General features: G+C 51.3%; 1 protein-coding gene across 1 annotated transcript; it reads left to right on the plus strand.

The window, feature by feature from the left end:
• Positions 1–4,517: 4,517 nt before the first annotated feature.
• On the plus strand, positions 4,518–8,844 carry GH1 (growth hormone 1). The gene is made up of 5 exons (XM_008933674.3): positions 4,518–4,574; positions 5,562–5,725; positions 6,764–6,880; positions 7,239–7,400; positions 8,597–8,844. The coding sequence occupies exons 1-5, from the start codon at positions 4,565–4,567 to the stop codon at positions 8,795–8,797; spliced, it is 654 nt and encodes a 217-aa protein (XP_008931922.1). The 5' UTR covers positions 4,518–4,564; the 3' UTR covers positions 8,798–8,844.
• The last annotated feature ends 1,280 nt before the right edge of the window (positions 8,845–10,124 follow it).

Here is a 10,124-nt window from a genome sequence, read left to right on the forward strand (position 1 = left end):
GTCCAGGGCTGTCCCTTAAGCCTGGTGCCAGTGCCCTGGGGTGCCCTGGGAACAAGCAGCAGTTTTTCATGGGTCCAGCTTAGCTAGAAACCAAACTTCACCCCTTCAAACGTCCCCCTGAGGGTGGGCAGGGATGGAAAGGAGCATCTCCAGGATCCAAAGCACGAGAACAGGGCCCAGGGCCAGGAGCTCCACTCGTGGCTGCATCTGGTCTTGCAGGAGAGGCTAAAAAACATCTGGAGAGGAGCAGAGCGGTGCTAATTGGGTTTGTTAATAAAACTATCTCGGCACAGCAGCAGCAGCTGCAGGGGGGGTGGGCTCAGGGCCAGCTGGGCACCTAAACCAGGGCCGGGGGGCCAGAGGGGTTGGCTGGAGGAGGCAGTACAAGGGGGTGACAAGAATGTTGTGGCTTAAACTGCTGTCACCCTCAGAGAGCCCAGGGCCCCCATGCCCCTATGGCTCACAACATTTGGGCCTCCAAGAAGCAGCTGGAAGTGCTCCACACCCCAAAACAGCCAGAGGAGGGTAAAATTATGAGCAAACAGGGCTTTTCAGAAGGAACAGGATGGTTCTTGTTTACCAACAAACCACCTCCATGGAAAACCAGAATTCTGTTTAAATAGCACAAAACCAGCATTTTGAAATTGATTTTTGCTAATTAAATAAAACTACCCCGAACTAGTTCCACCACATGTATATAAAAGTTGCTTAAACATATTTTACTTATTAAATTGGTTTTAAAGAAAGGAGCATTCACAGTGAGAGAAAAGAACTGGCTGTTCCTGGTTTCCATGTTTGCCAAGATTTTAGGAGCAGCAGAGCTCGTCCCTCCATCCCTTGCTTTCAGTTTCCAAATGGAAGAGGAAGGCATATTTTCTGGCCTTCCCAGCTCCCAGGGGGTTCCTCAGCTCTGTGTATGCAACTAATTCAACTGACTGAGCTGAGTAACACAAGAAATAAGGAGAATCTGCTGTTTGCAGCTGGCAAGGAACCACCAGTGTCAAAAGCAGTTTCAGTGACACCAGTTCTGCTCTGCTGCTCCAGAGGCTTTGGCTTCCTTTAAAATGCCAGAAGTAAACCAATATTTCTGTGGTGTTACTGGTTTATTTTAAATGTTTAGACTAGATTCTAGGGAGCCTAGAGATGTGGTTTGGCTTCATTCTGTATTGAGATAGGTCTGTGTTTAAAATGAATTTAATGTAAATAAATATATGTCAGTATATACCGTCCAGTCTCTGTGTTTTGTCCTGATTTCTATCATAGAATCCCTGAATCATTTAGGCTGGAAAAGCCCTGTGAGATCATGGAGTCCAACAATTCCCCCAGCACTGCCAAGGCCACCACTGACCCACATCCTGAACTGCCACATCCCCGGGGCTTTTAAATCCCTCCAAGGATGGGGACTCCACCACTGCCCTGGGCAGCTGTGCCAGGGCTGGACAAACATTCCGGGGAAGAAATTTTCCCTAATATCCAACCTAGACCTCCCCTGGCACAGCTTGAGGCCATTTCCTCTCGTTCTTGTGAGAAGAGACTGACCCTCCCACCTGCCCACAACCTCCTTCCAGGTGACTGCAGAGAGCAGGAATCCCTGTTTCCCTGCCACCAGTGGGATCCTCAGGCAGGCAGACAGGGTTGCAGTCCCGGACCTTTTCAGCCTCACCCTTCCAGATGGATTCAGGGAATCTGAGCAGCTCCAGCTGCAGCAAATAAATCTGAAATGGAATTTATTTTCAGAGCAGTGAGCTGGCAGAGGTAATCACCCATCACCTAAAAGCTCTGCAGAGCCTGGGCTTGGGGCTGGATTCACTTGGCTGTGCTCACCCATCGGGGTGGGAAGGTCCTCCCCACACAGTCCCCAGGCTGGGGGTCACCAGAACCCAGGGAGCAAGGAAAGCTGTTTTCACTTGTTTAGATGCTCAGGGTAAGGTGGGTGGACACGGGACCAACCCCCGACCCGAAGAGAATCGAGGGACTTTTTTTTTTCCTCTTTCAAAAAAAAACAAAAGGAACTCGGAAATCACAGGAGGACACGGGATGCTTTAGGGTTGCAAATGCAGGCGCTCGGAAGCTGGAAAAAGGGCCGAGCCGAGGTCTGAGAGCCGCTTATGCAACCGCAGTGGTGCCCAGCGCTGCAGTCACGCTCTGCCCTCGCCGCTTCTGCCTCATTTGCTGCCCGGACACGGCCGGGGACAAACCCGGCCTCGGGGGACCCGCACAGCCCGGCCCGGGCTCGGGTGACCCCGCACAGACCCCGCGGGTCAGCACCGCGCTCTCGCTGCCAGAGCCGCAGAGGCAGCGAGGGACAGGCAGGGCACAGGGTAACGAGGGGCTGCGGTGGCACCTTCAGTCCTGTGGGCTCAGTTTTGGGTACCACGATATAAAAAAAAACAAACATGTAAAGCAATTAAAGAGCATCAAAGGAGGCCACGAGGGTGGGGAAGGGATGGAGGGGAAGCCTTATGAGGAGTGGCTGAGGTCACTCGGTTTGTTCAGCTTGGAGGAGACTGAGGTCAGACCTCGTTGTGTCTTCAACATCCTCCTGAGGGGCAGCAGAGGGGCAGCTCCGATCTCTGCTCTCTGTGACCAGCGACAGGACTCGAGGAAGGGGCTGAACCTGAGTTGGGGGAGGTTTAGGTTGGCTATCAGGAAAAGGTTTTTCACCCAGAAGGTGGTTAAGCACTGGAACAGGCCCCCCAGGGAAGTGGTCACAGCACCAAGCCTGTCTGAGTTCAAGGAGCCTTTGGACAAAGCTCTCAGGGACAGGGTGGGATTGTTGGGGTGTCCAGTGCAGGGTCAGGAGTTGGACTCAATGATCCTGATGGGTCCCTTCCAGCTCAGCATATTCTGTGATTCACAGGCAGCAGTGCCCGGGCTGGGCTGGGGAGCTGCTGCTCTGCTCATCTCTGACAAATATTGACACATTTAAACACGATCTGGAGTAGAAAAACACAAAAACACACCCAGATGTTGCTGGCTATTGGGTGACAGGACACCTGATACTGCAGGACCCACTGTTCCCTCTTCTCCAGGGACTGACATTTACCCTGTGACACCACCACGTCTCCAGCAGCAACAGCCGGGGGGGCTTCTCGGAACACACCGAGCTCTGCCCCATGATTATTAACCAGCTCTCCACCCTCTGCTCCAGCTGCCCTGGGGGTGATGCTGCTACTTTGAAACCAGAGCCACACTGGGGAGCACAGCAAACCCAGGGCCTTGGGGGGAGCCAAATTACCTCCTGACCAGGCACATTCCCCGAACACCAGAAAAAGGGCCAAAAAAGGGCGGCTTGGGGCAATCAGCTCTGTGGGGAGCACTGGAGTTGCCAGTCCCAGGTTCTGTCTTGCTTTTCTCAAAAGCAGGGATAGTGTTCTGTGTCCTCTCCTCTTCAAGGCCAAGTTGTGCAGGGTTTGGAGCAAGCTGGTCTAGTGGGAGGTGTCCCTGCCCATGGCAGGGGGTGGATCTGGATGGTCTTTAAGGTCGCTTCCAACCCAAACCATTCTGTGATTCCATCAGTCCCTTCCCCATCTCCTCCACTTCCTTTCCAAACCCACCCTCTCCTTAATCCAGAGGTATTTCTCAGGCAAGAGCAGGAAGATGCTCATAACCACATCTTCCCACAGCCTTATCCAGCTGAGGATGAGAGAAACCTCCCAGAGCTCTGGCATCTGTATTTGCAGTGGGCTGGCTGGGATCCAAACGAGCACCTGAACAGGACAGCTTCATGTCCCACCTTTGGCAAACCAGCTCAGCAAAATTATTTGCTGAACTTTCAGCTTTTTGGTAGAAAGCAATAACTTGGCAGAAGTAGGACTCGTGTGACAATATCCATCTAGGTGTATCCTCACTAAAACAGTATAGAGGAAAACATCACAGAAGGGTTGGAAAAGTCTTCTAAGGCCATCCAGTCCAACCATCCCCCCAGCACTGCCAAGGCCACCACTGACCCATGTCCCCAAGTGCCACAACCACACGTCTTTTAAATCCCTCCAGGGATGGGGACTCCACCACTGCCCTGGGCAGCTGTGCCAGGCCTGGACAACCTTTCCATAGAGAAATCTTCCCTAATATCTAAACTAAACCTCCCCTGGTGGAACTCGCCAGTTGCTTTAGGCCAAAGTGTCCCCAGCTGGCCAGTCAGCCCCGTGGACTGTGGGCCAAGGCTGCAGAGCCCTGCAGGAACATCGAGTGGACACCACAAATTCCACCATGTAAAAGCACTGATCTGATCTGGGGTGGGTCTTGCAGTGATCAGGAAACTTTTAATTGCAATAAACAGCAGAATATGGTGAAATCATGGAACACTGATTTAATCCCCAGGCAAACAACCTCCCCAGCCCTCGCTCGTGTGTGTAACGAGTGTGATGAGGTGACACCCCCCTGAGCACTTGTGCATTTATTCAGTGGGAAGATATGGAGCTGTTGTTGTGATCATGGACACACAGATCCATTTTAAACAGACCCCCTGCTATATAAGGGGGTGCCTCCACAGTTTCCTTTGCTGGATGAAAGGAGGAAACATTCAGTGTCAAGGAACACCTGAGCAACTCACCGGGCAGAAATGGCTCCAGGTACATTTTATTTCAGTTTTAAGGGACTGGCAGTGCTGCTGCATGTGTAAGGTGATGGGAGATGACAATGGGGTGGGTTATGAGGTGAGCTATACCCTCCTTGCCATCCCTAAATTAAAATATGGAAATTTATAAATCCATGAAATTTTCCCCTGCAGTGTGACTTTAATCCATGAATTAATCTTCGGCCTAAACGGGGCAAGGAGAGGGTGGAGAACATGAAGAACAAGGTCAAGTCACAGTTATAATAGTTATTATTACCATAAATGTTGGCATGGATATTCAAACTCATATTCCAAGCCTAAGACAGGGATCAGGATTATGTCTAATTCTCATGTCCAAGTCTCACAGGGTCCAGGTCATTCCTCCTCCAACAGATATTTGTCTGAGATGAACTTTGTGGTCTTTGTAAGCACAGATGGACACTTGTGTGAAACATCATGGGTTGGAAAGCTTTAGGCTTGACAAATGTCACCAAATCCTACAGGTCTGTCCCAGAGAGCAAAAGCAGCTGGTCACAGAACAGGGAATGTCACCAGCTCTCACCTGGTCTCACCATCCCCTGCCTTTCCACAGGCCAAGCCTATGGAAAAACACGAGTGTGTCAGGGAAAACTGTAGGGACACACCTCAGTTTTCATGGAGCAGCCATGACTCCAGGTAGGAATCTACTGCTGAAAACACTGAGAGCAGTACAGGCCCTGAGGGCAGGTCTAGTGAAAGGGTTTCACTTGGGATGGTCCTGGGCAGGGCCAGGGGTTGGACTCAATGATCCTTGTGCATCCCTTCCAACTCGGGATGTTCTGTGATTCCCTTGATTCTGGGGAGGGCTGAGCTCACCCACAGCTCACTCACATCCAACAAGGACCAAGCAAGGCAGGTGAGGGCTCAGCCAGCACGGACAGAAGAGGCTGGGAATGAATTCCCAGATGCCACCCCCTCCTCAGCACAGTCCCCTGCTAACAGCCTCCTCTCTGCTTTGCTGCAGGGTCCTGGTTTTCTCCTCTGGCCATTGCCCTGATCACTCTGGGACTGCAGTGGCCACAGCAAGTTGCCACCTTCCCGGCCATGCCCCTTTCCAGCCTGTTTGCCAACGCTGTGCTGAGGGCTCAGCACCTTCACCTCCTGGCTGCAGAGACCTACAAGCAGTTTGTAAGTGCTGTGGCCTCAGGGCACCTTCTCCTGTTACTCAGGATTGTAGGACTTCCTACAGACAGAGACTCTTCTGCTGTTGGTGTCTTTGTCAGCTCTCAGTGAGGAGAAAGTCCACAAGTTGTGGAGAGACACCAGAACAGGTTATAAGTAGTCAGAATCTTTTTCTGTCCAGCATTAAATTCTGAAAATGGTATTTGCTTCATATCTAGATTTGTATGTCTGTAATTTCAGCTGTGGACTGTAAACCTTGTGTCAGGATCAGCCTATTGACCAGTCATGGCCAAGCAGGTTGAAATGAAGAGATGAGTTTAAATGCCTCAAACTTCTGTGTACTTTCATTCTAAGAATTTTCCAGGGCTCTCAGAGGCACTTACACAATCAGTATTTCCAGCTCCACATTTTGGCACTTGTCAAGTCTGAACATCTCCCATTCTGTCCTCTGTTAGTACCTTGCACTAATTAGCTGTAAAATGTTTAAATTTTACTATTTAATATTGAAGGGAGACTGCCATTCCATCCTTGTGCTCTCTCCCATCAGCCTGGAGACTCTCTCCTCCTCTCAGCTCCCTGTCCCATCTCTGACCCCCTCCTCAGGGACGTTTCTACCCATGTCAAGACCCATTGCTCAGGATAAGCTGGGAGGTGGCACTGATATTTTGCAAGATTTCCCCATGTCCATCACCTTTGGCCCTGGGAGAGCCTGAGTGCTTAAAACCACCCAGTGTCTGCTGCTGCCAGGCGCTGGCCTGAGATGTCCCTTTGGCAAGAGCTTTCCTCGGGGATCACCTGCTCCCTGGGAGTACCAGGTGTGTTCTGAGTTCACCTCAGCACCTTTCCTTCATGAGAGGAAGACCTTTAGGGCCAGTAACTGTTGTGCCAACACACAAACTCCTGTTTCCCACCCTGTCCAGAGGTACCTCGTGTTTCACATTTATTCTTTGCAATGAGTAACCATGCAGGACAGCTTGGGAAGTGTCTGTGGTCTCCTCCAGCACACAGGTGACAGATCTGAGTGTATCTGGGATGTCTCTGCAGGAACGCAGCTATATTCCAGAGGACCAAAGACACACCAACAAAAATTCCCAGGTGGCATATTGCTACTCAGAGACCATCCCTGCTCCCACGGGGAAGGACGACGCCCAGCAGAAATCGGTAAGTTCTCTCCCACAGGGCAAGCACAGACCTGTCTGAAGAGTCCTCATGGCAGGAACAGAGGGTTTCCATCTGTGAGGACTTTGGTGCTTCCTCCCTCCTCTCCCTTTTTCACTATTTAAACCCTGCATGAAGAAAGGAGGACTCCTCTGGGTTACATTATAAACCATATTCTCATCTCAAGCATTGTCTGCACAGCACCTGGGTCTGGGTGGTGCTTCTCAGGCTGAAAACTTGTCTGCTGAAGCTGCAGGAGCAGTGACACATCTCTGGGTCACTCCAGGCTGTCCCAGAGGGAGCAGGACACTCTACCAAACACCCCCCACACAGCTTTTACCCTTTGTTGTCCTAATTTCAGGACATGGAGCTGCTCCGTTTTTCCCTGGTTCTCATCCAGTCCTGGCTGACCCCGGTGCAGTATCTAAGCAAGGTGTTCACAAACAACCTGGTTCTTGGCACCTCAGACAGAGTGTATGAAAAACTAAAGGACCTGGAAGAAGGGATCCAAGCTCTGATGAGGGTAAGTCACAGCACATGGCATGACTGTAGAGTAAGAGAATTCCTGGGCACGGGGCACTCGGCTCTCAAGGACAGCACAACAAAGTTCGTTGTCAAGGTTCACTCTACCCCTTAGTAAATGGTTAAAGCACACTGAGGAAAAGCAGACAAAAATCCAAAATCAATCAATCCAAATCAAAACAAACCCAAAACTATCTATGTGGAGGACTTGGGGGTGGGGGGAGCAAAGGGTAGGACGGGGTAAGGATGAAAAGAAATACAGCTTAAAGGCGCAACAGCACTTAACAGCATTTAACTTAAACCATAACTGAAGGTAAACAATTTAGCTAAGGGTTCATACAGGATTTACTACACCACAACAGTAACTCACAGTACTAACTCACAAATCTAAAGGACATTTTCTATGGCATATGCACACAGACATAAAGTGTCGGGACAAGGTACCTGTGAACAATTCCCCTGGGATTCAGGGAAATCCTCCCTTGGGATGCCTTTGGACTTTCTCAGCTGGAGAAGGGCTGAGCCTTGAGGAGTGGGGGGATCAGCCCCGTGGATTGGGATCCTCCAAGTGCAGCAAATGGGAGAGCTGGGGGCTCTGAGAGGCCCCAGCACAGGGAGGTCACTGGTCACAGGAGAGCTCAAAGGGTCTCACTCAGCACTGCTGGTTATAGGGCCCACACAGAGGGGCCTTTAGCCACAGGAATTGCCCACCCTCACCACAATTCAGGCCAGTGACTTTCTTTGAAAGTTTGAGAACAAAAATATGATTCCACTTGGGTTGTTGTTCAGGGGAAAAAATAAGTTTCCAAGGCTGTTTGGTAAAAAAAAGCAGGAGCTTGGCAGACAGCACCAGCTCCTGCGAGCACAGAGTGTTTCTGATAAGGTCAAGAGGAGCTCGGCCCAGGTCACAGAATCACAGAATATGCTGAGCCCACAGGGACCCACAGGGATCATCGAGCCCAACTCCTGGCCCTGTGCAGGACCATCCCCAAGAGTCACACCCTGTGCCTGAGAGTATCGCCCAAACTCTCGAGCTCTGTCAGGCTTGGGTCTGTGACCACTTCTCAGGTCCATCAAGGCTCAATGAGCCGTAAAGCGGCCTGGGGAAGCACCACCACGGGGGAAAACCCCCTCTGACCTCTCCCAAAGCTCAGCTTGGTGGATGCTCATCCCCAGCCCTGCTCCATCCTCCCCCAGGAGCTGGAGGACCGGAGCCCGCGGGGGCCCCAGATCCTCAAACCCGCCTACGAGAAGTTCGACGTCCACCCGCGCGGCGAGGACGCGCTGCTCAAGAACTACGGCCTCCTGTCCTGCTTCAAGAAGGACCTGCACAAGGTGGAGACCTACCTGAAGGTGATGAAGTGCCGGCGCTACGGAGAGGGGAACTGCATCGTCTGAGCCCCGGGATGGATCCCCCTCCCGCCCCCGGCCCTCGGCCCTGCTCCCGGGAGAGAAAATCGGAGAATAAACCCGCTACTGCCAACAGGCCTCTGCTTTCTGGGGGGACAGGCTCTTGTGGGAGAGGGAAGGATGAGCTGCCACCAGGACAGGGTGGATTTGGGGCTTGGGGNCATCCTCAGTGGGGTTTAACCCACCAGCTYCATCCCAGGGGTTTAATGCCTGCCAGTTCAAATGGGAGCCCTTCTGCTTTCGTTCTCAGACTGTGATTGACTTTTCCTCCACATTCTTCTCCCTGACAGGCTGGGGCTGGCGTGAGACGATGCTTTTCACAGTCATGATGCTTTTAGCCTTGTGCAGATTATTCTTGAGCTCAAGCATCAGCTCATCCTCAGCTGTTTTGCCTTCCTACCTGGAGAGGTGCTCAGGGGGATATGAGTCTGATCTGGAATCCTTGAGGCTGCTGACATCCCCCTCAGTGCTGCTCAGGGTCAGGGCAACCCCAAGAGTTACAGTTCCATGGTGTCGTCCAATTTTCAAGTCCAAGCCCCCTTCCCACAATTTGTTTCAGTGTTAGAGGGTTTTCCAGACATAAGACAAGACTCAGTATCAGGGGAAAGGAATTATCTTGCAATTTATTATTTAAATAAATACTATAATCCGTTATATACACAATTCTAAGTATTTCTCCTATGGTCAATTAATATTTACATTGGATTAAGTCCCTCCTTTTCCCTCCAATAAAAGTTCAGAAGGGAAGATGGAAAGATCCTTCCCACTTCCAGGGCAGCAGTGTCTCTCCTCTTCTAGGCAGCAGTCGTAGCTGGATTTGTCGTAGCTGGAAAATTTGTCTCTTCATCACAGTATAGGGGTTTTCTCTCACCCCTCTCAGCCCTTCGGCTCCAACCGAAGGTCTTGCCCATGGACTGCCAGCAGGGACAAAAACTCGCTTCACCACGGTCATATCACGAAGTGCAGGGCATCTTGGTGAAAGTCCCTTCCTGAGCGGATTCAAGTTCCTCCTGAGTCAGAACGTTTAGGGCCGCTCTCAGTTCAGTCTTTGCCCCCAGCGTTCTGACAGAGCTCCTTTGCTCCATCTCAAACTGCCAACATTGCAGGGGGGAAAAGGCCCCTTCCCCTGCATTCCATCCTGGTCCAGCTCACAGGACATCTCTGAGCTTCTCAGCTCCTCTCTCCGGTGCTGCTGCATTTCCGGACTCCCTTCAAATGGAAGTCCACCCCTTCCTTCTAAGAGGGGTCTCCAAGGGTTTTTGGGAAAGTAATTCAGTCTTACCCCAAAAACAGTCTCTGCTGAGTTTTCTTTGCT

Source organism: Manacus vitellinus, unplaced genomic scaffold, assembly GCF_001715985.3.
Source record: "Manacus vitellinus isolate BGI_N305 unplaced genomic scaffold, ASM171598v3 scaffold_100_pilon, whole genome shotgun sequence".
Lineage (NCBI taxonomy): Eukaryota > Metazoa > Chordata > Aves > Passeriformes > Pipridae > Manacus > Manacus vitellinus.